This window comes from Phoca vitulina, unplaced genomic scaffold (genome assembly GCF_004348235.1).
Source record: "Phoca vitulina isolate PV1807 unplaced genomic scaffold, GSC_HSeal_1.0 scaffold4, whole genome shotgun sequence".
NCBI lineage: Eukaryota > Metazoa > Chordata > Mammalia > Carnivora > Phocidae > Phoca > Phoca vitulina.
Genome location: NW_022589707.1, coordinates 30,077,411 through 30,104,128, shown reverse-complemented (window position 1 = coordinate 30,104,128; position 26,718 = coordinate 30,077,411). Strand labels below are relative to the sequence as shown.

The window sequence follows — 26,718 nt, the reverse complement described above, 5'->3', positions numbered from 1 at the left end:
TACCCCCACCTCATTACTGGTGTTTCTGTTCTCTTCCCACTTCTGTCCTTTTGCCTTCAAAATACTCACCCACACCATCACCATCACCATTAACATCATCAGGAGCTGATATTTGTAGAATAGCTTCGTGTGCCAGACACGCTACATAAGAACAGTCCCTCCTGCTGGGAAGAACACTGTTCAAATCTGGGGTACCAGAAACAATGCTTTCAAATAGAGAATCAGATGGATTTAACAAAATTCATGAGGTCCTGTAAATTCTTTTGCAAGTGAAGATCAATTTACTAGGACTTCTCATCAAAGGATCCGATCAGAGACACTGGCAACATTATGTAGCATGTGTAAAGGAAGAAAAGAACTGAAAAGTAAACGAAAAGCAAAGACATCATGCTATTAGGGGTAGGAGCTGGAAGAAGGTAAAGTGACTAGTATTCTGGTTTTGCCCTATCGGAGCCAGAATTCATTTACCCATTAGTGATTTTTTTTTTTTTTTAAACGTAAGCTGAATCCCTAACGAAGGATAAGATAATGAAACAAGAAAAGCATTCAGCCAGAGACAGTGCTTAAGAAAATCCAAGATAGAAAAATAATATGTTAGGGAAGGATATACGTAAACACGAAAAGAGAAATACATCAATGTACTCTAAACATAAGTGCCATAGAGATTAGAGAATGCAAAAGGATAGAGAGGACCCAATTAGGGGAAAACAGGGAGGAGCCAGCTAGTAGATAAGTGAAGGAAATGAGGAAATGACAGGGGGATATCAGACAACATACTATTGAGGGGGGGAACATTGCATTTAAGAGTTGAATGTATCCTAAAATTTGGTTAGAAGGTTCGGCAGTTTTCATTCTGGAGGTTTAGAAGATATAGATTAAAGCCCTAGGTGTAATGATTTCATTTGTCTTGCTGAGTGATACCAATTTGGAGGAGAGGAAAAGGTACTGCCATTTTGAGGTGACTCAATTTCTTCAAACTAAAGAGCTCACAGATAGTCAAGAATTGGAAAGGCCAACTGAACTGAGGGCTTCACCACAATTTACTTGGCTCTTCCTAAATTATCAACTCAGTTTCCATTTAAAAAAAAAAAGAAAAAGAAAGAAAGAAAGAAAGAAAAAGAAAAACCTCCCACAACACTCAACATGCAACATTCAAGAGTGGTGTACTTTTTCTTTTCTTTTTTTTTTTGAAGATTTTATTTATTTATTTATTTGACAGAGAGAGACAAAGCGAGAGAGGGAACACAAGCAGGGGGAGTGGGAGAGGGAGAAGCAGGCTTCCCGCAGAGCAGGGAGCCCGATGTGGGACTCGATCCCAGGACCCTGGGATCATGACCTGAGCCGAAGGCAGATGCTTAAAGACTGAGCCACCCAGGCACCCCAAGAGTGGTGTACTTTCAAATAAAACAAAGAAAAAACATGATATAGTGTGAGTCCACAGGCACTAACCCACAAAGAGCCATTGTAATACTACTTATTTTTCAATCAAGGAAACTCCTGATCCTATTTTTATTGTGGCCCTTAATTACCATGACAAAAACCAACACGTTGGGTAAAACAGTCACCAGAACAACAAGAAATAATGCATTAAGATGAGGAAACTACTCATCACTACAAAGGAGAGACTCATCAAACACTTACCCATTCCAATTAACTGAGGATTAGCCCTATCCTTTCAGGAATGGTCATTTATGACACAGGGTATGTTCACAGAGCAGTATTTTTGTTTCTATTCCTTTCCTTGTCAGCCGACTTCTCTGTCCTCACCTTACCTGCTATCTCTGGGGCTGGGACTTCTAACTAAAATTTTATGTGTTGTACACCTGAAACTAATATAATGTGGTATATCAACTATACTCAAAAAGTGTTTAATTTAAAAAAATAAAATTTTATTTTTACACTGAGGGAATTTGAAAGTTCAGGGAAGATTTTTTTGGAAAAAAACAGGAATTTATGACAACCAATAAGCTGAAGAATTAGGTTAGATTTTTAATTTCACAAAATATATCAATCATGTTTTACAATCACTTTTTCTCAGTCCTTAATCTAAGGACCAAAAATGAAACTGCTAAGGGAGAACTGTTCCTCTTTTTAAAAGAAGCAATCATTAAACTGAACATTTTTATCTGCCCAGATGTTTAAGAGCCAATTACAATGATTTGATATCTAATTTTAAACAAAGCATAGACATTAATTAATCTAGAGACTGTCACAAAGTAATGTATTTTTCACGATGAAGCTCCGCCTACAGAGCAGTAGTACAGGAAAGAAAGGCTTCGTATCTGTTGAATCAAATATGGTTGATTATTTGGTAGCTTCAATTTCATAGGAATTGAAGTTAACTCACTCCATAAGATGGCTCCTCTTAAGTTCATGAAATTCTGCACTTTTATATAAAAAATGCCAAGCACAGCATGATTTATAAGTAGCAGGAAAAATTAATTTTAGACTAGATCAGCCATTTTGCCACCAATGAACCAAATAACATGTAGCTGTGAATGTACAGCAATGCAGAAATAAAAAATAACAAAAATATTTGATAAATACATGTTGTGATTAAGTGTGCACGTTAAGTGCACGTTAAGAAGTATAACATACAGCTTCATGACCCTATCAAATGTTAACTTCTCTGTGTGCTCTGGTTTCCACATCTGTAAAATCAAGATAATAATGATACCAACTCCATAAAACACTTTGGGTGGGTGACATCTAGCACAAAGGAAGGGTTCAACGGTGTTGACTGCTATTACTACAACTACCACTGCCCCTACTATTATTATATATCATTGTTCCTGTTCTTATTCCTCCCTACCATGAATATCAACAAATTACCTTCCATCAAAAAAATGTTGAACAATATTCCTTTCAATAGGCATGCCCACTTACCACCAGATTAAGCCAAGTATTGCAAATCTCCTGGATATTTGAATGATAAAGTTCCAGGAGGCTGTGGAGGCAAATCTGTCTATCATGAGCAATACTCAATTACTGGGGATTTGACAAAGATATAAGTGATAAATATAAGTAGGCAATGTGCACAAACAGACATATGTGAAGATGGGAAAATTCCTAATTGCACAGGGGAAGCCAGAAAAATAAACAGGACTCATGGAGGCCATAATTAATTACTCTTATTCTAAACACAACAGTAAGTCACTGGAGAATTTTAAATAAAGGAAACACGATCCAATTTGTGTTTTATGAAAGTTTTCTTAGTGTTATCTGGCAAATGGGACTGGCTAGATAAAGAGTGGAACTGATGAGCAGAATTAAAGGATACGAGAGATATGAAGGCAGGAAATAATGGAGGCCATGTTGATATGGTTACAACAGAGATGGGAAAAAGTGGTAAAAAAGCTACATATAGGCATACAAGAAGTCATGTCTTTATGGAATATTAGATGTGGGGGAATGAAGGAAAACAAGGAATCATGGAAGTCTCGTGAGTGTCTGACCTGAGAAACTGCAGAAAATGTGGCTGTGTACTGAGTTTAGTTAAGAAAACAAAGAAGAAACACCCATCTATACTGCCTTTTATAGATGTGTAATTGACCTTTAGTGGTGTTATTTTAATTTTTTGTAAGATTTTATTTATTCATCAGAGGGGGGGAGAGAGAGAGCGCACAAGCAGGGGGAGTGGCAGGCAGAGGGAGAAGCAGGCTCCCTGCTGAGCAGACAGCCCGCTGTGGGACTCAATCTCAGGACCCTGGGATCATGACCTGAACCGAAGGCAGACGCTTAACCAACTGAGCAACCCAGGCGTCCCTAGTTGTGTTATTTTTCATGAGGATTTAGATTATGGTCTGGGTCACCTGCTTTCAGCCTAAAGAACTTTAGTACTTCTTGCAAAGCAGATTTGTTAGCAAAAAATTCTTTGTTTTTTGCTTGTCTTTATTTTGCCTAGAATTTTGAAAGATAGTTTTTTTTTTTTGCTGGATAGAAGATTCTTGATTGACACTTTGGTGGGGGTTTTTTTGTTTGTTTTTTGTTTTTTAAAACGTTCAGCACCTTGATTATGTCATCACAGCCTTCTGACCTCCACTCTATTTTATGAGAAGTCAGGTAGTTATTTCCTGGGGGTTCCCCTGTGTATGATGAGTAATTTTTCTCTTGCTGCTTTAAAAATTCTTTGTCTTTCAGCATTTTTACTATGATGTGTTTGGGTGTGGATCTCTTCCTGCTTATCATACTTGAAGTCACTGGGCTCCTTGGATGTACAGATTAATGTTTTCCATCAAATTTGGGAAGTTTTCTGCCAGTATGTCTCCAAATATTTTTCCTACTCTTTTCTTTCTCTCCTCTCCTTCTGGTACTCCCATTTTGTATATGTTGGTTCACTTGATGGTACATTTTTCTGAGGTTCTGTTCATTTTTCCTCATTTAAAAAAAAAAAAAAAAAAAAACCAGGGGCGCCTGGGTGGCTCAGTCGCTAAGCATCTGCCTTCGGCTCAGGTCATGATCCCAGGGTCCCGGGATCGAGTCCTGCATAGGGCTCCCTGCTCCGCGGGAAGCCTGCTTCTCCCTCTCCCACTCCCCCTGCTTGTGTTCCCTCTCTTGCTATGTCTCTCTCTGTCAAATAAATAAATAAAATCTTTAAAAAACAAAACAAAACAAACAAACAAAAAAAACCACTTTTCCAAAGTCTCCACTTTCAAGAATTCCCACAGGCTTAAATTTCCCCATACTCTGTTTTGAATAAAGTCATTTCCTTTCAGGACAGCTTTTGAATTTTCTCTCCTTATGAACTGCCTCTCCCCCCCGGGACATATCTTTGATCCATTGCTCCAGAGTTGGAGGTGGGTACAGTGGTCCATTCTTTAGAGTGACACGTCTGCCTCATGGGCAAGGTACTAGGCTGGGGCAGTAATCTCTGGTTTTTTCAATTGCCTCTCTTTGTGTGGCACCTCCATCCAATGAGCAAGCTGGGGCAAGGGCAATCGATGCTCCAATACTCTTGGCCTGCTGCATCTCAGGGAGAGCCACTGTCCTATGAGTGTGGGTAGGGTAGAAGAAGGGAGACCCCCTACCTCTCAGCCACTTTTGCCAGAAATGTAGCCTCTGCAACTCAGAGCTAAGGGAGATGAAAAATGCTGGGAGTCTTTACCTCTTAAATCAGACATGGTATCCCATGACTGAGAGCTCAGGGAAGAAGGAGTCCCATCTTCTTGGTCACATGTGCCTGGAATAGAATATCCATCATACGGAGCAGGGGCAGGTGGGAAGGAGCAAGTGGGTTGTGGCACAGGTGTCACCAGCTCTCTCTACTCTTACCAAGATTTAGTCTGACTCTTGAAGAGGTATCTCTTTATATGCTGTATGCTCTTAGAAAAATGTTCAGATCTTATTTAAATATACGATCTTTACCAGTTATAGCTCTTTCAGTTTGGAGTGTATCTATGCAGCTTCTCAGGCTGCTCTTCTGCAGTAAAACTCTAAAAACACTATTTCCTTCTCTTTTTTTAAAAGATTTATTTATTTTAGAGAGAGAAAGAGAGAGAGCAGGTGGGGGAAGGGCAGAGGGATAGAATCTTCAAGCAGAATCCCTGCTGAGTACGGAGACTGATGTGGGGCTCAATCTCATGATCCATGAGATCATGACCTGAGCCAAAACCAAGAGTTGGACACTTAACTGACCGAGCCACCCAGGTACCCCTAAAAACACTATTTCTTGATAGTATTTGCATACTTTGTGTTTGGGAGGTAGGGGCTAAGCGTAAAACATAATTGCTAGGACTTCTAAACTTGAAGTACAAAATCACTAACATCATGAGGTAGCAGCAAAACTTGCAGAAGATGGTATTATTAGATTCTTTCATAAAATCATTTTCAGTAAAATGTGCTTTTAAAATAAATACACTAGAAGCATTTCTCTAATATGGGTCCAACTCAAAGCCAGAGAGAACTTTCAGGAGTAGATCCGGGCTGCATCAAGTAGTAAAACCCTGGTGGGATTAAGGGAGGTGTATACGAAGAGGTGTCAGAGACAGGATCTCACAGAGGAGGGAAGAAAGGAAGCCACATGTCTAGCAGGAGCACTGTCAGGTGAGATAGCACTGCTGGGAAATGAGTCAAGGAAGCAAGAGTCAGGAGTACTAGGAAGACACTAGAGCGTCAAAATGAGCCAGATTAGATAAAGAACTAAAATGGGAGCTGTGGGGCGCCTGGGTGGCTCAGTTGGTTAAGCGAATGACTTCGGCTCAGGTCATGATCCTGGAGTCCCAGGATCGAGTCCCACATCGGGCTCCCTGCTCAGCGGGGGGTCTGCTTCTCCCTCTGACCCTCTTCCCTCTCATGTGCTCTCTCTCCCTCTCATTCTCTCTCTCTCAAATAAATAAATAAAATCTTTAAAAAAATAAAAAAATAAAAAAAAAAATAAAATGGGAGCTGTGACAGCACTAGAAACCTACTGAATGGTTAATTACATGATGGAGGGGCCTAGTTGCTTAAATCCTCTGTCCAACAGGACCAGATTACCCAAACGACAACTGTCCTTTAACACTGTCTCCATCTTGAAAATCTAGACACTATATTATTAATGTTGCCAATGCTCAAATTTGGGGATGTATCTCTTCTTTCAGATGTACTTTCAAAGCCAACTTATAGAAAGAAAAAAAGAAAAGAAAAAGAAAAAAAGATAAAGTAAAAGAAAGTCACTCTCCTTTCTTAATAGTCACAGCTCTATTTCTGACTTTCAAACAGTATTATTCAGTTTGTGAATGTGCCTATTGCTGACTGTTTCTTTAAATCACCTTAACTAGTAGGTTAATGTGATTTCGACACCACTGAGGATAATCAAAGGGTCTGACTCTAGGCTCACCTTCTGAAGATCATTTTCCTGAGATTTCTGAATAGGTAACCCTATCGACTGGGATGCCTATGGCCTATCATGTAAAAGGTATGATAAGTATGTGCAAATACTCTTGTAATTATAACTTCTAGTCCACAGATCTGCTATTTCAAAGTTCTGGGAAGACTTTAATGCTTTCTTTAAAGAAGTGGTTAGCCGATGGCTAAAAGTTACAGCAAAAATAAGATTGAAGGAATACATAAGTTATGGAACATCAAACTAAAAGAAGAGACATCTGAAACTGTTTACTTTCAGTGAGTCGTAACCAGAAAAGAAATTTACTGACCAGAAATGAGGGATGGAGTGGGGCCCACTGGCATGTAGCGGAAGCTGTAATTGTAGGAGTAGATGAGACCATTCAGAGGAAATTCACATTTCCTCCTTAACAGAGGAGAATTTTCACCTTAAAATGTCCTTATTATGATTTTGGATATCAGCATTCCAATGGTTTACATTAAGGATTCTGTCAAGGTTAGAAAGGTGTTTGTTTTTTACTGGTATATAATAATAGTCATTATTATTGATTTGTAATTTTTTCAAAACACAAAGCACATAGTAAGCCACTGGCTGAAAACTATTTTTTAAAAATGTACAGAGAACATACCGTATATGAGTATAACTTAACATCTAATTATTTTAATTAATTCAAATACTTGCTTTTATAACCTGCAAATTTTTTCTATATGCCAAATCTTCCAAACAGTACTGCTAATGATTATGCTAAATTAGCAAAATATAAGTAATTTGGAGGAAAAAATCAAGCTCTAATCACTACTTCCATTAGTTTATAATTTGTTTTTTTTTAATACTGCATGAAGCTTTAAAAATACCTTAAAGCATAGTTTAATACTATATTTGAAACTCTTTTTTCCTCACTGTCATTAAAAGAGAATGGTTTAGATTAAAGGAAAATGAAAAGATATTACAACTGCACGTGATAGAGCCTGGGTTTCTTTTGTTATAAAGCACATCGAGAAACCTGTCGAAATATGAGTAAGATCTATAGATATGAGCATTTCATCAATGTTAATGTCCTGATTTTGATCATTGTACTTTGGTTATGTTGCCATGTTCTTAAGTAAGCAGAGGTAGAGAGGAATCATGCTTGCAATTTGTTCTCAAACAGTTCAGGGGGAAAAATGTATGTGTTGTGTGTGTGATATATGTATATATATTTATGTATGTGTATGTGTGTGTATTGTATGTATACTGTATATATATACATACACATACAAATAAACATTAGAAGCACTGAAGCAACCTTAAGAATTACACCAATTCAGTAATGCTATAAATGATTATAGAGAGAGAAAGAGCACAAGTGAGTATGGAGAGAAGGATAAAGCAAACGTAGTAAAATGTTAACCTTTGAGAAATTAGGAATTCTGTGTACTACCCATGCAACTGTTCTGGAAGTAAATTTAGTTGAAAACAAAAAGCTTTAAAAGAATAAAAAAGATAGCATGGTTTAATAGTTAGGGAATTTCAAAAGTGAGCAAAAAGGTCACATCCCACCTTTCTAGCCAAGAGATGGTACCAATAAGTACCAGCTTCTTTTAACAATATTAGAAAGCAAAGTTTCTAAATGCAATGTTTAAAAATCAGGAGCATTGATACAATCCTCAAGAATTCTAGCAGTTCAATAGTACTGAATTAAATGACTGCACTGCACTGTAAGGGTAGGATGTTCAACCCCAAAATGCAATCTAACCATCAAAAGCCTCCTTTCACCTCAGCCAAAGAAAGAACACTGTTCACTTCCTGTACGGAGTTAAACTGTTCTCCCTGCATCCACGGGCTCCTCATCTAGGTAATTCCTTTGAATTTTCTGCGGGGGTTAAAACGTATGGTTGGTAGGAATGCAACCGTGTACGCTCATCTTGCGAAGGCAAGAAAAGATTGCAGAAATTGACCTGATTAGTCAATATGATTTCTTCTAGCTGTAAACTACATGTGCAAACTGCAAGAAATAGGATTTCATAAATACACAGATAATATGAAAAGATTTTGAAGCTTCTCTCAGGACATACTGAACCAGAGCCAATGATTTTTACACAATTTACTTTAAGTCATAGAAGTGAATTTGCTTCAGTAAATCACACTGGCTCAGTCTTAGTTCACATTCCTAGCATTCAACTGTTAATGTCTATTGGAGGTGACATTTATAATAACCATTTGCTCAACAAACCTCAGCCAGGCTCATGTCATGAATATTTTTAGAATTTCAAATTCTTACAATATTACTTTTAGATTTTAAAATTCCCACAGAGCACAACTGTGGAAATTTTGAATTACTCAACCTAGCTAAATCTAACCGGAGAGATATGTTAATTCAATTATTATTTCTTTAAAAGTTAAATGGATCACTTGCAATTTTCTCCCAGTTTCTAAACTCAAAGGTAGTGGTTAATGTACCTTTGCAACATAAGTTTTAGGTTAGAGGCAGGAAAAAATCCAGCTAACTAGACAAATCCCTTATCTATTAAACAGACAAAATTACAACTCCAAGAGATAGGAAGACATCAATGAAGCATAAAGGACCTGGAAATTAGCTGGTAGAATTTGTTCCCAAAACTAATTCAAACTTATTCTTTTTTTTTCTTTTTTTAGTATCAGTGACCAAGGAATAGTGGGAGGAAAGCAGGAAAAAACAGTACTTTGTTGAATGAACTCAATTCTTTTGAAAACATCCAACTGCACCACTTCCATTTAATCAACAATCCCATGGTTCGAGGAGAAAACAATGGAAGTCAACAGATCTAACCACTGTGATAGTTTGAACATTAGGCACCCCAATTTCCAACTTCCATTTTGTGTACCCTTGCTTTCCCCACTGTTTTGTTTTTAAGGATTTTAAGTAACCTCTATACCCAAAGTGGGGCTCCAACTCATGAGCCCGAGATCAAGAGTTGCATGCTCTTCTAAGCCAGCTAGGCACCCCACTTCCCCCACTATTTTTAAGTAAGGCATTAGAGGGCCTCTCTCCCAATAATAAAGCCAAATAGCTCCTGACTATCTCTCTTCTGTTCTTACAAGTGCCTTTCTACAAGAAGGAGAATAGATCAAGGTGACATAGAACAATGATCCACCAAGACTGACGGGTAGAAACTTCAGTGGAAAAACCAGAATGGAAAGCAGATAGATGCTGGCAGCGGGCAGCTGGCTGGGGCTCAGGCTGAAACGGAGAAGTATGGAGAGGGGTGGTCATAAGAACAGGAAAACAGACAGGGCTCTGCAGCAGAAGCCAAATATAAAGAACATATAAGCTGGCTGCCTAGGAATCAAAGTATTGCAGTAGGCAGCAAAATGGAGGATGGATTCTGCCAAAGGTGAAATCTTTCATGCAGGGCTCTACAGTACAATGGCTCCTTTCACTCTTTCCAAAGATGCAGCAAGTAGTTTTTCATTTCAGTATGATGGTTGTAAACAGACCAGGAAGCACTCAGGGAATAAGGTGGTTTAGATGTCACTTACTGGTAGTCTCACTCAGAGTTCTAGCAAGGATAAGCAGTACATAGGTCAATAAAACTGACAAAGCACATGGAATATGGGGAGCATGTCTATAAGCACCTAGAACTTCCTAAGGAAATAGAATGTGCTGCCCTTCCTTCCTGGAGTTAATCTATGTAATCACAAGGACAACAATTAAATTGAAAAGACCTAGGAAGGGATATTAGCAATCAAATCGGAAAGACAAGATGGAAGACACGAAGTAGGAAGGCCCAGTTCAGTGATCTAACCTATCAATAATCCAACTGTGTCATTCTCAAAGTCTTCATTAAGGATATCAAATCAGGATCCACTATCAGAAAATGAAACTGACTTAAGAAAGGGGTAGAATATTCTAGATGATGGCTCCAAAGAGAGTAAACAATAATAGCTAACAGTGAATAGATACTTATATGTATCAAGTGCTGTACTACACACTTTGCATATGCTCCACTCCCCCCGCCCCGATAACACTTAGAAAATTGTATTACTATTATCCCAGTAAAACTTTGATTCAAACCTAGGACATCCTATTTCCACAGGCAAAGCTCTTAGAGGCTATAATCTCTATAAGATGACTCTCATCTATAAGCAGAAAGAAATGTGTACTTTGGCTTTACTGGAACCTTGACCTCATAGGATATAGAATCCGTTATGTTAAGAATCTGTCTGGAGGTATACATCACAGCCTATCACTGAGACCTTCACTGTGATTCAAGAGGCAACTGGGAATCACATCAGAGTCCGGACAATGATACATTCAAACAATCCAAGAACAGAGGAATTTTGTTCTGCAAGAGGAATAATGGAAAGAGGACTTCGGAGGCAATAAGGAGTTAGGGAAAAAAATCGATCGGAGCAGGCAAACACATGCTGCTTAGTCAAGACTGCATCTGTGATGATAAGGAGAGAAGGCAATGCATGAGAAAAATCACAAGGTCAGGGTTAGTTTTACATTTGTTTATTCACATAGGAGGCAAATTAGGAGTAGTGGGACTCCTGGGGAGAGGCATGAAAAAAACTTTTTTTTTTTTTTCTTAAAGATTATTTATTAGAGAGAGAGAGCACTCGTGCATGAGTGAGCACGTGAGGGGGGGAGGTGCAGGGGGAGAGAGAATCTCAAGCAGACTCTCCGCACTGAGCAAGGAGACCAACGTGCGGTTTGATCTCATGATCCTACGATCATGACCTAAGATGAAATCAAGAGTTGGATGCTTAACTGACTGAGCCACCTAGGCGCCCTTGAAAAAAACCTTTAAATCAAGTCCAGGGCAGCACTATCTAATAGAAATACAATTGGAGCTACCAAGGAAATTAAAAATTTTCTAGTAGCCATGCTAAAAAAGTAAAAAGAAACAAAATTAATTTTAGTAACATATTTTATTTGACCCATTATCTCCACAATGTTGTCTTTCAACATGTAATCAATACAAAATTAATGGGCTATTTTACATTTTCTTTAAAGTACCAAGTTTTTGAAATCCAGTATACATTTTATAATTATAGCACACCTCGATTCCAGTGCTGTAAGCCTCCTAGCTGGTGCTCAAGTGGCTAGTGCCTGACGAACTGGACAGCAAGAGTTAGAGGGTAATTAATGATAAAAAATAGTCCATGGTATCATGAAGCCCTGAAAGGTTTTGAACAAAACTAACCAGGATTTAGCTAGAAGTCTACCAACGAATATGGCAAGATTAGTGTTAAAAAAGTGGTATCTCTGCCATCTTACCGAGGGCACATTTAAATTAAATCCTTTGGTCCATATACTAGTGCTATTTTCATTCTTCCACAGAAAAAGTGAAGACAAGTCTACATCCCAGTTTCTAAAGTATCTTATCACTTCTGGGACGCCTGGGTGGCTCAGCGGGGAGTCTGCTTCTCTCTCTGCCTCTGCCTGATGCTCCCCCTGCTTGTGCTCTCTCTCTCTCAAATAAATAAAATCTTTTTAAGAAAATAAAGTATTTTATCCCTTCACGTTGTATTCTACTACTACCATCTCTTCCCGATCCTTTAGGGATTCTGCCCTCAACTGCTCCAAGTCTCTTGTTTATTTAGTGGCAGCCGGAGGACTTCATGTGGATTATTTAAAACCCAAGTTCCCTCCCCAACTCTTGGGAAAGGGAGGAGAAACTGACCTCACCACTCATTACAACCTGAATGCTGCCACATGTGTGACTTGTGGATGCTTAGGGCTCTCAGTGAACCACAAAAGTTTCTGTCTGCAGTTACTTTTTCTTTGTGGGTCAGTTTGGCCTAGTAAGATGGGCGCAGGTCTGAAAAGAAGGTGGTTTGAGTTTACACTCTTGTTCTGCTAGATTACCAGGCAGGTTGGACTAGAACATAAATATCTACACTCAAGTTACTTTAAAAATTACTCTTAAAAAACAACACATTCAGTTCAAATAGATTAAAATTTGAAGTTTTTTTTTTTTTTATGTCAATGAAACCACACAGCTACATAGTTTATTTTGCTTCAATATGGGTTTGAAGGGGGGACGGGGAGCAAAGAAGAGTCACCCAGTTTCGTCCGCTGATCAAACTCAAAGATGTCACTCTACATGCTATATAATGCGATATCTATGAAGTTACCAGGTTAAGAATATGTACCACGTATCATATGACGCTATATATTTCAGTTCCCTTAACAAGTGTGCCTACATTTTTCTGTATGCGACTCTGCAGTCAACATCATTCATCTTCCTAGCCAGTTTCAACACATGAACCTGTATGTATGTTCCCAGTACATAGCGCTGCTCCCAGCTATAGGCAGTGAAGCGTGTTTTTCTTGGACCTCACTGATGGATTTCTGCCCATCAAACCTACTCCACACAACAGTCAGGAACCCAAACATATTTGTCATTTGGGTTTTAGTAACTGGAAACAATTTAGAGGCCTCACGACTTGGTATTATTGAACAAATTCAGATACTCTGCCTTGTTTCAAACTGGAACAGAAGACATTTTTTAAAGAGAGTTATAGCTACAAGCCTGTCGTAACACAGGGAGACGTACCAGATTGTTTGCTGCACATACTTAAAGTTACGAAGCAAATGCAGAGAAAAACAAAGGGCAGTTCATCTCCTTCTTACACAGATATGTAAAATAAAAGGCCTGAAATGAAAAGTAGAGGGAGAGTCAGCCAGCCCCACACACTCACCTGCGTTGGAGCCCGTCAAATTGTAACGTGCATTCAGTTTCTTGATGATGTTCTCATGGATTTGGTACCACTCACTCTCTGTGTTACACCTATGAAAACATCAACACTCTGTTAAGCTTTGATAATGGATGAGATCAAACAATGACCTTAATAGCACACCTGCCCTTTCTGGAATAACCACCATACTGTACTTCCTTAAATCTCCTTGGGAACTCCCCCAAACTGGTCAGTTTGGACACAACTGCCCCCATGATGAGCAGGATGCCCATATCTCGTAAATGCATGACCACCTACGTCATGCCAGAAGTGGCTGTGATGAACCTACAATTTCTGAGAGTTCCCCTCACCTCCAAATCTCAGAGAAAAATGCACACAGCAGAAGGCAGTGCAGACTAAAACCCTATTAACTGAGTTACGTTCTTTGGGCAAGTTATTCACGTTCCCTGTGCCTTGATTTATTCATCTGTGAAAAGGGGAGTAATATACTATAATTAAATAATAAGCTTGGGCCTAGGATAATGCCTGGCATATACTCAATACTCCGTGAATTTAGTTCTCATTCATGGGTCTCTACCTACTATAACATACTGAGTTTGGTTAGCATCGAAATGCAGCAAAACAAGCAAAATGTAACTGAGGTTAACACAACTTGCAAGGGGGGTCATTAAAAATTACCCTTGCACTGAAGGGTAATCGAAGTTCCCCAGCTTTTCCTCTTCTGGCCTAAGAGGCATCTTTCCATCTTCTTACTCTCATAGCCATCTGTACCTTGCTTCTTTAGCTCTTGTCACTTGCTAGCTCATGTCATCTTTGTTCACATGCTGTAGTTCACCTAGGAAACTTTTAAGATTCTTGAGGAATGGATCTAGGACCTAGTGATATGTGTCCCCCTTGGGATTTTGAACACTGTGGGTGCTTAAAAGCATGCGATGCATAATGAATGGATGGATGTCCCTTTGTCTGGCAACTCCTGATGGCTCCTAAATACTGAGGTTGGTCATCCTTCCTTACTGCCGTGACTGCCCTGGTTAGGCGGGGGGGTGGGGAGGGTGGAGGGGGCTGCCTCCCTCATCTGAGTATGTTTGTAAATCACTACTAACTTTTATTAGCCCCAAATGCTCCCTCCCAAGGATCCTGAATATCAAGATTCTATACACTATCAATCAAAATGTTCCACAGTAGATTCCTTTTCCTTGTGATCTGGTCTGTAGCTGATGGTTCACAATTTGATTACATGTTTATTTCATCACCATATGCTTTTCCAGGATGAACATGATGGAGGTCATTTTCGAGCCACTTAACAGTAGGGTACCAGACAGAGCACTGAATCTTAGAAGGCGGGGAAATTAAGATGAAATGAAACCATCCCACCTGTCCAGCTGCAGGACATTAAATTGCAATTTATATATTCTGCCTCTAGTTTTCTTATTTCGGCTCAGTGGGGAAGGAAGAGAGATGGCTTGCTTCCTATTAGTGAAGTGACTCCAGAATTCATGCTTTTAACCTACAAAACTCCACGTAAAATCAAAGCTTCAAGTATGTGACTGAAATAGCTTCCAGGCTCAGATGAGGTATTTGTTACTGTTCCATATTTGAGTTCCAGATGGGTTAGGGATTCGGTCACACTAACAAATAGAAATTTCTTCCAAATTGTTTCTAACAGGCACTTCCTTAAAATGTTCTACTAAAACCACACTTTCTTCTTAATCTACAGTGACTGTTTTGATTGGCTGGCATGTTTCCTGAAACAGATTCATAATTTGCTGAACTGGCATTTTTAAGGGCATCTCTTTTCCAGCAAGAATAATCTAAAACCCTATTTGATGCTTATAAAAAACAGACAATAACAACCACAAAGAGCAATATGATTTATTTTTATGAGAGCGAGCATCTCCCATAGGCAGAGCTAGAATTCCTAGGTCTTCTTCAGTAGGCTACCTAATCAAGGGTGACGCATACAACCATTGGTCCTGTTTTCCCAATGGCGAGATAAATATAGGGCTTGTTACCCACACCTGGAAAGACTACTCTAAGAAATGATGAGACTGTTTATAAGGAATTCTAGTTTTCTTAAAAAGCAAGGCCACACAACAGCATCATTATCACATTACTACACAGCAGTGTCAAAATAACACCCGAAAGCATAGGACCTGAGACAGCTCAAGTTCAGGAGTCAGGTAGTCCTGACTTCAAATCTGGTTCCCATTCCAATTAGCCAGGCAAATGGGGGCATCATCTAGCCTCTCTGTCCCCTTACGTGGAAATCAGAGCCAACAGCATCTGCTTCATGGGTATGTCACGAGGATAAAGTCACAAGATACATGGAAAATGCTTAACACAGTTCCGCGCACGTAGGAAGCACAGTGTAAATGGTGGCCATTCTCCCCAGAATTACTTCAAATACATTATATTTTATGATCACCAGTAGAGTTTGGAAAGAGGATTATCATGGAAATTGAGGGCTGCCACATGATAAAAAGAGTAGTGAGTTGTACTACCCACTAGTTTCATCCCAAGTTTTCAAGTTTAAAATCAAGGTCACCGATCATATCCCTCTTAAAAGAGAATAGACAGGATTGCTGGTCCTAAACCACAGGCTATAGACAAATCTTTGTCAACTAATTAGCAAATGTGGGGCACAGGTCCTGGGGGCACTGGGTGGAGGATGGATAAATCCATGAAACCCTCCAGGAGTGGTCAAAAAACAATTTGAAGTCTATGTCCTACAGGCAGTGGGCCATTTGTATTAACCTAACATATGAAAACTATTGGCATACGTTGGGTATATCAACTCCACAGACAGAAATGAAACGAAAGCAAGCTCACTCATGGAGGTGGCCAGCAGTATGGTCCTCAAAACAGGAATGAGGAAACCCCACCCTATCCCCCTACCCACTCCCCCTCTCCCCAGGGTGAGGATATCACTGTGTGTCAACTCTCAATTTCCAAACCTGTGGGGAGATGCTCAGGGTGGGGTGGTCTGAAACCATGTGCATTTAAATAGTCAACTAACTTAGGATTTTTTTTTTTTAAGATTTTATTTATTTATACAGAGAGCACAATTGGGGCGGGGTGGGGGCGGGAGGCAGAGGGAGAGAGAGAAGCAGGCTCCCTGCTTAGCAGGGAGCCCAGTGTGGGGCTTGATCCCCAGACCCTGGGATCATGACCTGAGGCAAAGGCAGATGCTTAACCACCTGAGCCACTCACAGGTGCCCCCTAACTTAGGATTTGGAATACATTAAGTGATTTTCTTAGTAGAATGCTATGAGTTGAACTGTGTCTCCCCCTAAAAAGAGAATATTGAAATCCTAAGACCTAGTGCCTCAGAATGTAACCTTATTTGGACACGGGGCCTTTACAGAGGTAAACAAGTTAAATTTAGGTCACTGGGGTGGGGCCCCAACCCAATCTAACTATGCCCTTATAACAGGGGGAAATGTGGACACAGAGATGAAGGCAGTGATTGGGCAATGCATCTCTGGGTCACAGAACACCAAAATTTGCCAGCAACCACCAGAAACTAGGAGAGAAAGGCATGGGACAGACTGTCCCTTCCAGCCCTCAGAAGCTATCAGCCGAGCCACCACCCTGACCTAGGACTTGCAGCCTCCAGAACTGAGACCATCCCAACTCCTGAGGCTTAAGCCTCTCTCCTCTTCCTGGTACTCTGTTGGGCAGAGCTAGCCAACTCCTAATACAGGAAATAGAAGGGAAATCACCTACCTGCGCTTTCTCTTCCTAATTCTAATTAGTTTACATTAAAAACTATGTCCGTTTTCCAAGAACAAATTAACTCTCTGAGGGTAAGGACAAGTTCAGTTTTTAAATTCAGAGGAGGTACTCTGTGAAGGAGACGGCCCACCCCACGCTAATCTGTTTGTATCCTTGGGTTCTTGATTTCACAGTTCCTCTAACTGCTGAATGGTGACTTGTGGGCTCGCTTGCTGTGAGTTTTCAGATTGAATTTCTTAGGGTGGCTCATAAACTCAACCCTCCCCCTGCTTTCCCATGACCCCCTTGGAGCTGCCTTCACCACGTGGGATCCACGTGTGCCTCGGCACCCACCCCAGCCCCTCCATGGGCATGCTTCTTACATGTACACCTTCAGGATGAGGTCATCTTTTGTCTCTCCTGTCAGCAGGTCGGCAATGCTAAGAACTGCACAGCCAAAGGGGCGCCGGTACTGGACGCTACAGGCATTCTTTTTCTCTCCTGCTCCCATTCGACCTGTTCAAGTGAAAAGCAAACATGGCCCATGCAGCCATTTGATCGGTGCACCTTAAACAGATACAGAGGCCCTATCAAATGTAACTGGGCAATTAAAAGGGCCCAATTAAAAGATGCTGCTTCAGTTCTTGACTCTCCTTTCCAAGCACCTCACTGTGTGACCTCGGGCTCATCGATGAAACTCTGGGCACCAGCTGTCACCAACGAAACATGGAGACTGGAGCTGATCCCATGTTTGGGAACCCTCCCCCAAGGACTCATGAAGGTAACCCAGGAGGTTCAGGTCAATAAATTCAATAACGGTGCCCGTTTCATTTTTCTATTTTTAAAAAATTTCCAAACTTAAAGAACTATTTCAAATATTTCATACCTTTGAAAGGAAGCAGTGTGAGATCCCCTGAAGGTAAAACAAGTAAGCAAAGATGAACAAATGATCAGGCAGGCCCTTTTCCTGACCCAGGGCTCAGGCTGATTACAATTCAGCCAATGGCTGAAATCTCCTGGGATGGTTTTCACTCTGACACAGTTTTAACTTGTTTCAATTGTTATATATTTTTAAGTATGTTATTGAGATACTGTTTTAATTTATTATTATATTTGCCAATGGATTATTTGGAGACAGAAAGCAAAAAGTATACTGAAGCTGAAATATAATAAGTTAATGTGAGGAAAAATAATGAAAAAAATATGCAAATCTGTTTCCAGGTGCTTGGCAACAGATACAGAAGTTGTTTTCCATCTGAGCAAAATTCTCCCATAGCACATCTAGAGGACTCCAGCACTTCCCAAATCCAATGTGAAAGAGGTTAAAAAAAAAGGGGGGGGGGAATGGCAATATTCAGTTTGGCTTTCATTCATCAGTAATAAAGTAAAACTATCACGACCATGCATCATTTTTAGGGAAATGCTTACAAATAGCCTGAAAACTTCTCATTTTATCAGTTAGACTCAAAACTAAAAAAACATGCCAGTTGCCTTTTAGATGTGCAAAATTCAAAGAATCATGTTTTCATGACATGATGCTGTAATATGTGGCTAAATTTCAACCCATGTTTTAATATAAATTACACTGGCAAATCAAACACTTTATCATGTCATACTTGAATTTATCAACCAATTATACTTTTACTCACAAAACTGACAAATTTAAAACTCTGACCAATTGTGAAATGGGAAAAAAAAAAAAGTCTAGGTTATCTCTATTTTGAATATTATTACAGATTGGATTAGGATGAAATATATCTTCCAATCCTTACCAATATCACGATTTATGTTTCTTGCTTCATCATTCCCTTGTAAATGCAAGACGACAAAGTGACTAGAAGATCTCTGAGTAGAGTATTTCAAAGTCATTTGACATCAAGCAAGAAGTTTAGTAGTTAAAAACCACCACAAAAACCCTGAAACTCATCACCATTATTTCCACGGACTCCTCTAGCTCTAAATTCCTAGAAGTTTAGGCAGGGCAGGACTAGCACCCTGATTTTTTTGACGCCCTTCGGCTAGAACTGCAGGAAAGGAAAAACTGTAGGTGACCGGGGAGGACAGCCCCGTACGGGGGATGCAGGAAGTGCTCCCTCACAACTTGAAGACGGCAGGGAGGTTTCGGTCCCTCTCTGACCACTGGGCACCATCACTCCTGGGCCTCCACACCGCTCATGTCCTCAGACCCTCATTTCTACTTTTCTTTCCCGGCTCTGCAGGCACCACACTTTGGATACCAAAACTTTGGTCTAAGCCCTGTGCTGAAAAGACTACTTGATGCCAGCCCTGGTGTTCCCAACTCTAGAATTAATAAAAGTTCACAGTTCTGGTCAGATTTCTAGGAAAATTCTCTAAGCAGAAAGGAAAGTAGGCATAGGGAAGTAGAAACAGAGAGGTGGGAAAACCTTCAGCAGGGTGGCCAGGAGGATACAGAACTATTTATTTCTCTTTTTTTCCCCTCCTCTTCTAACCAAAGATCCGGGCTCAGATTCTGAGCCAAGATGCCATCGCTCCCGTTCTCTGCAGCCGGTGAGGGTCAGCGTGCCCTTTTCTTACTAAAGCAGGTACAAGGGACATTCTAGAAAAAGTAAGAAGTATCTGTCCCTGATAGACAAGAATCCTCTGCTCCTTAATTTCATTGCAGCAGATGAAGCCTTGCCCTTTCTTAGAGTTTCTTACCTTCAATCTAATTTCTTCTCAGTCTCAAAATGTCAAACCAGTAAATGGGACCGGACCATCAGGCAGCTTTTGCAGTAATCTCAGTGAAGGATTAATTTAACCAAAGCTCAGCGGGGGGAAGGGGGTAACAGATAATTTCTGATTCAACATTCATTCTGATGGCTTAACGATCATAATAATCTTAGGGAAAAAAATGCAATCACTAATGCAACACCACTTATTCAAAAGATAGCCACGTGACCGGTAACACACACACGGCTTCCTCAGCATTAGGGCCCCCCAGGCCGCAGGCGTGCAGGGCCTGGAGCCCCCTTGCCGCATGTGTTTCTACCACCCAAGGCCTGCAGATACCTTCTAAAAATCTCTGAAAGCAAAAGGAGTTTTTCTCTAGATATTATAGAAGATTATATTCAAATGCAATGTTTACATGAAGGTATCCAAAACCACATTTTACATGAACAAATGGCGAAATTATGAATTTGAATGAAAAGAACAAAGAATTATCTAACAAACTGCACCCCTGCCAGCTTTCTCTCGTAAATACTCAGCAGCATGCATTCCAACTTTTCCAACATTTTTAAAAATTCTTTTCAATTTTTTCCTATATACTCACTTATAAAAAGAAAATTAAAATGAAAAAGTTTACTTTTTTTTTAATTTCAACTGCCCCTCAAATCAAAAAATAGCATACAGTGAAAATGGGTTTTCAGAACTGATTTTTACGAGAAAAAATAGAAAATCTATGTTAGAATGGCAACATGTTTTATAGTCTGTCCCGATGCACAATGCGGTTATCAGATGCATCAGATAAAAGACTATAAAAATAAAGATCACGATGCAGCACTGCATGGCAATATATGACTATCCTGCAGAAGTATTCCCAAGCAAATAATGGAGCACAGTCAGTGAAGAAGTGAAGAATCAGTTCCCAGTATCAGCTGGTTAGCTTTAATAGAAAAACTGTGTAGGCTATGCCATTCCTCATTGTACCTAGCTCCTCTGCCATAAAATACCTGCTTTTAGAGGCATTTTATGAGTAAAAACAAGTGCACCTATTCTGGCTCTGTGGTGCAAGTTTGGTGTAGAACACCCAAAGCATGCTCTGCAAGATACTAATAAATGTTACATTACATAAATGTTTCCATGGTCAAATCAAATTTGGAGAAAGCTAGGGCCAACAAAGTTAGAGAGGCATTTTAATATTTCCCTGGTGGACTTCTGAGACCCTTTAATGAGCTGATGATATTATAAAAGTGGAAAAAGTATATAGCATTCAGGGTTTCATAACCCTTTACTTGTAGCACTTTTTGCAGTAATGCTCTGTAGCATTCTGCACTTTGGAAAATGCCAATTAGTATAAAATTTTCATAAACTTGTAGGAAATCCAGATCCTAGAAGAAGTTTAATTAATGCTGTTAACAGAAATTAGAATTTATAAAGACAAATACCAAATTTTGAATCAAATATGCTTAGGGAGTCCAATAAAACAAAACAAAGCACAACAAACTACCTAATGACTTAAATGGAAAGAAAACAAGGTCTATTTATGATGCATGAGGAGGCTATCTGTGAGTTTGGGGAGGCAAGGGAATAATTCCCCAATGCGGTGATTCTTAAACTCCAAACTGGCTTTCCCTTCCTTCTGATCCAGACAGCAAAGAAATCACACCAACACGGTGACCTTTCAGCACCTCTTCCCCCTGCTGTGCACCTATCACACCGCCAAGTGTTGGACTTACCAATTCGGATAATGTGCACAGTGATATAGATGTCCCTTCTTAGCTCACTGCTACCCAAATCCTACCAAAAAAAAAAAAAAAGGATTATTTTAAAACTCATAATTTATATAGAAGTATGAAAGGTCACAGCACATTATTCCCACAAATAACATTAGAAAGGCAAAGATAATGTAGACATTCTTAATGGAATTTTGTAGCAGAAGCACATAATTCAAATCCTGTTCTAAAAATACCACCACAATCAACTTAATACTCTTAGTCTATGGATATCAAATAATGCTTAAAAAAAACAAAACAAAACAGCCCATTCTACAATAGCCAAATTATGGAAACAGCCCAAGTGTCCATCAACTGATGAATGGATAAAGAAGATGTGATACACACACATGCATGCGCGTGCACACAATGGAATATTACTCAGCCATAAAAAGAATGAAATCTTGCCATTTGCAACAACAGGGATGGGGCTACAGAGTATTATGCTAAGCAAAATAAGTCAGTCCGAGAAAGACAAATACCACATATTTCACTAATATGTGGAATTTTTTTTTTTTTTCAAGATTTTGTTTATTTATTTGAGAGAGAATGAGAGCGAGTACATGAGAGGGGGGAGGGTCAGAGGGAGAAGCAGACTCCCTGCCGAGCAGGGAGCCCGATGCGGGACTCGATCCAGGGACTCCAGGATCATGACCTGAGCCGAAGGCAGTCGCCTAACCAACTGAGCCACCCAGGCGCCCTAATATGTGGAATTTAAGAAACAAAACAAATGAGCAAAGGGAAAAAGAGAGAGGGAGAGACCAAGAAACAGACTCTTAACTATAGAGAACAAACAGGGTTACCAGAGGGGAGGTGGGTGGGGGGGATGAGTTAAACAGGTGATGAGGATTAAGGAGGCACTTGCAGTGATGAGCACCAGGTGTTGTATGGAAGTGCTGAATCACTATATTGTACACCTGAAACTAATCTTACACTGTGTTAACTAACTGGAATTTAAATAAAAACATAAAATAAAAATACCACTACAAGTTTACAGTGTAAGTCTACTGATGTCAAACAATACTTAAAAAAAAAAAACCCATTCTTATTTTAATCTCTCACTCACTCATTCTTTAAACATTTATTAAGTACATTCTAATTGCCATATGTCATGCGGACTGTAACAGGCTCTAACATACACCAAAGGAACAGAGGTGTGTCTAGGATTCTGGGCACTACTGTACTTTGGTGTTTTTGTTTTGTTTTGTTTTTTGTCGAGCACTTTTACTTTATTTTATTTTATGCTTTTTATTATGTTCAATTAGCCAACAGATAGTACATCATTAGTTTTTGATGTGTTCAACGATTCATTAGTTGCGTATAACACCCAGCGCTCATCACAACACGTGTCCTCCTCAATACCCAGGCCCACAGCCCCGCCCTACTGTACTTTGTGCGTTATTTACGAAGTTTAAGCAAAGTCACTATGTTCTCTCACAATAATTTATTTCCCTTAAGTAACATAAAGTACAATTAGAAGAATCCGCCTCCTAGAGGAAACAAGATCCACTTACCACAAAGAGAGAGCAATGTCGTTCTGGTTTATCTGGGGCTTTGGGAAGTCCGTTTCTATTCAGCCTCAAAAAAAATCTTTCACTACAAGAGAAAAAAAGTTTAATATTCTAAAAATTATTTAATATCTAAGGACTTCTCAGTCTTCTAGTTACTCTTCATCTTAAGAGGTAAACTCAGAACATATTAGGTCCTTCATTTGATGTTAAAATTGCTGATGTAAATTAGGAGCACGCCCAAGACAATAAACATTTGCCTCACTTTTGATAATACTGGCAAATCAGCAACTGCAAAAGCAGAAAACATAAATATATATGCAAAAAAAAAATTAACTTTTAAAAGAATAGGCTTCCATATCAGTGATATCATTCTTAGTACTCCAAAAAGTAGAAACAAATGCACTATGGGAAAAAAGAACATGACCTAACATGTTTTGTGTGTTTGTACCTAAGAGTATTGTTTTTCATGTTGTGTCATAGTATTTAATTAACATCATATAAGGACATCATCCTGCGTGGTAACCATCTAGTAGAAGGCTTAATTTTTTGTGCTCTTATAAATCTATCATCCAAAACACCAAGAGAAGGCCCAAGAAATGAAACTTGAATTTGCACTGGTCCACAAAGGAAAAGGAGACCTCAAACTCCCCACAGAACTTTCATTTATAAATACAGGGTCCCCAAATTCAATACAAACACAAATGCTATTGATCAGCCACTAATTCAAATCAATATATACTTGTGGACATCATTTAGATCCAAGGTAATGTTACCCCATTTATATTCAAATAAATAAAAAAATAAATAAGTAAAACAGAGGGGCGCCTGGGTGGCTCAGTCGTTGAGCGCCCGCCGTCAGCTCAGGTCATGGTCCCAGGGTCCTGGGATCAAGCCCCGCATCGGGCTCCCTGCTCCGCGGGAAGCCTGCTTCTCCCTCTCCCACTCCCCCTGCTTGTGTTCCCTCTCTGTCAAATAAATAAATAAAATCTAAAAAAAAAAAAAAAAAGTAAAATAGAAAGAATATCAGCCCGAGAAAAATTAATGTACCAGCAACCATGAGCTTCTGAATTTCAATATCCTCGTGCCTACGACAGAATCAAATGGCTGCCTGCCTCAGGCAAAGAACACACAGCCAACATCCACAGAATGCAGTAGTAGGGGTATTAGCACACAGTGTGGCCTTGGTCAGAGTAGCTTCAGCCTGGGGACCAAGCAGGGAAGAGAGTGTAGGGCATTAGTGAGGCTCAGAACTACCAACTCTCTCTCCATGCTTATTCACCACTCGATCCTTGCCTTAAATAATGGCTCTGTCAACCCAAATCTCCCTTTTCTCATACAGGGGAAGAAATGAGAGCCATAACCACATCTCTAAGGAAGCATATGGATATGAATTTATGACTGTTTTGGAACATTTTTATTCTTTTGTGATTTAAATCTAGATAGATACATGTAACAGATTCAACTACCTGGCTTACCTTGTTGTTTTTTTTTTTTTATTCTTACATTATACCCATTCCTGCCCTCACATATGAGAAAGGGCAACCAATGCACATTTCTGTGGGGTCATTTCCACACCTATTATCTGTGGGTTTTTTGGGTATTTTTCCACAGAGTGGTGACTGATGAGGTCTGAATGAAGAGAATATAAATCGCTGCAAGGATTCTCAAATGAAGCTGAAGTTCCCACATGATATAATTCTGAAGGCGGGGCTGGGAATGACAGATCCAACCGAGGATGCAGAGTTAAATTAATATTACCCAATTGTCATTTACTATAATTCAAGGAGAAGCGCTGTAAGCTTTCTTCACAGTGGAAGAAAATTCACTATTATTTCAAATTTAAGATATGCTTAAAGGAAATGTGTAAAAATTCACCTTCAGATAAATGAATTATACTTTTATCATACCAGGTAATACTATTTTTGCAAGAATTCACCATTTGATGGCCACTCTGCTAAGGACTTTACAGGAATTGATCCTCACTATGCCCTTATAAAGACAGTACTACTATTATGCCCATTTTATAGATGGGAAAACTGAGAAATAGTAAATAGTTTTGTCCAAGATCACAGACTTGGTGCACGGCTGAGTATTGATTTTATCCCATGTGTTAATTCAAAACCTTTGCACTTCATATGAATACTATAAGGTAAATCTTTTCTCTGCTTTATAGAAATAAAGAGCAAATATTTCCAGAATGTTGAGATAAGAGAGGTCATTCATCTGCTTGGGACACCCACTGATTCAGTCAAGCCTGGTCCTAAGAGTACAGGGTCACTCTCTCCCCACACCCTTCCTGGCCTCATGGGAATGAAAGAAGTAGAAATCTGGTTTAGCAAGTTTCACAGCAGTCCCTGGCTTAAAATAGTTCCTTGGTAGTTTGCTCAAGGAAACATACCTAGAGAAATAAATTGGGAAATAAATTATTTTATTAAACAAATGCAGAGCTCCAAAATGATTTAAGAACTTGGCTTTAGTTAATCAAAACTCCTGAGATTTAAGATTGGTATTTGGTTTTGCTTCTTACGCATCAAAAAACGTTTATTGATTATATTTTAGCCCCAAACACAAGCAGTGTGACCATTTTCCCGTCTTCTGTATCACGGACAACATGCACTACTTTATATTTTTACATTTTTTTGAGATGCGCTTATGTTTGAGGCTCCTTTTTATCCCTACTGGAATGTTTAAAACAAATTTCACTTTATCTTCTGACAGGCCAGTCTAAAATAATGAATACCAATAAGATGAATATCCAGAAGTCAACAAAGCGTTCCAGATATTAAAACCTTAACTTTAATACTGATATAAAATACCCCTCCATATTTGCAAGTTTCATCAATATTCTGGTAAAGCAATGTTTCCTAAAGTATTCTATTTCAGAAAGAGATTCTTTTTGCTCTGTCACTATTTTAATTTCACCAGTCTAGACAGAATCCTGTTATGCAAGTATTATACTATATCATATCCTGTTTCAGAAAGAATATCAATATGTACTAAGTCAATGACATATCCCCTCGCTTAAGCATGCCTTAAGGGGGAGATAAAAATAGACTGACGATGGGCACTATGGAAAAATAACTCATGGGCAATTTTTTTAAAACCAGACTTCTATTAAAACGAAAAAGAAAACCTTTGTGGCCAATGAAAAAAAAATCTTTTTTATTCACTTAGTGACAAGTTATTATACAAACTCAAATCAAGTTCTCTTCAGCTTTGGTGACGCAGCAACTCTAAGCAGAAGACCGACCTACAGCAACACATTTCAGACTCTTCGAATTACAAATAAATATCCCCCCACCCCAAGTTTGGAGAATACCAAAATGCATGCCTTCAAAGCTGGGGGAAAAAAACCAAACAAATCACTGACATTTCACTCTGGTATATCTTCTACAATTCTCTCACAAACTTTTGTGGCCATGCACAAAGACATTTTCGAGACTCTACTGTAAGGAAAAGGGTGATGTCTATGATTAGAAAACAAAAGTAGTTTTTGTGAGCTTTTTAAAAAGCGTCCTATGATAAGATGTGAATACCTCAATTATGTCGT

At 39.3% G+C, this 26,718-nt stretch overlaps 1 protein-coding gene across 1 annotated transcript in view; it reads right to left on the bottom strand.

The window, feature by feature from the left end:
* DOCK4 (dedicator of cytokinesis 4) overlaps positions 1–26,718 on the bottom strand; it is a 427,515-nt gene that overhangs the window by 176,854 nt on the left and 223,943 nt on the right. Inside the window, 4 exon segments of the mRNA XM_032401750.1 lie at positions 13,493–13,581; positions 17,587–17,719; positions 21,622–21,682; positions 23,172–23,253. Of these exon segments, the coding sequence (XP_032257641.1) occupies positions 13,493–13,581; positions 17,587–17,719; positions 21,622–21,682; positions 23,172–23,253 (365 nt within the window).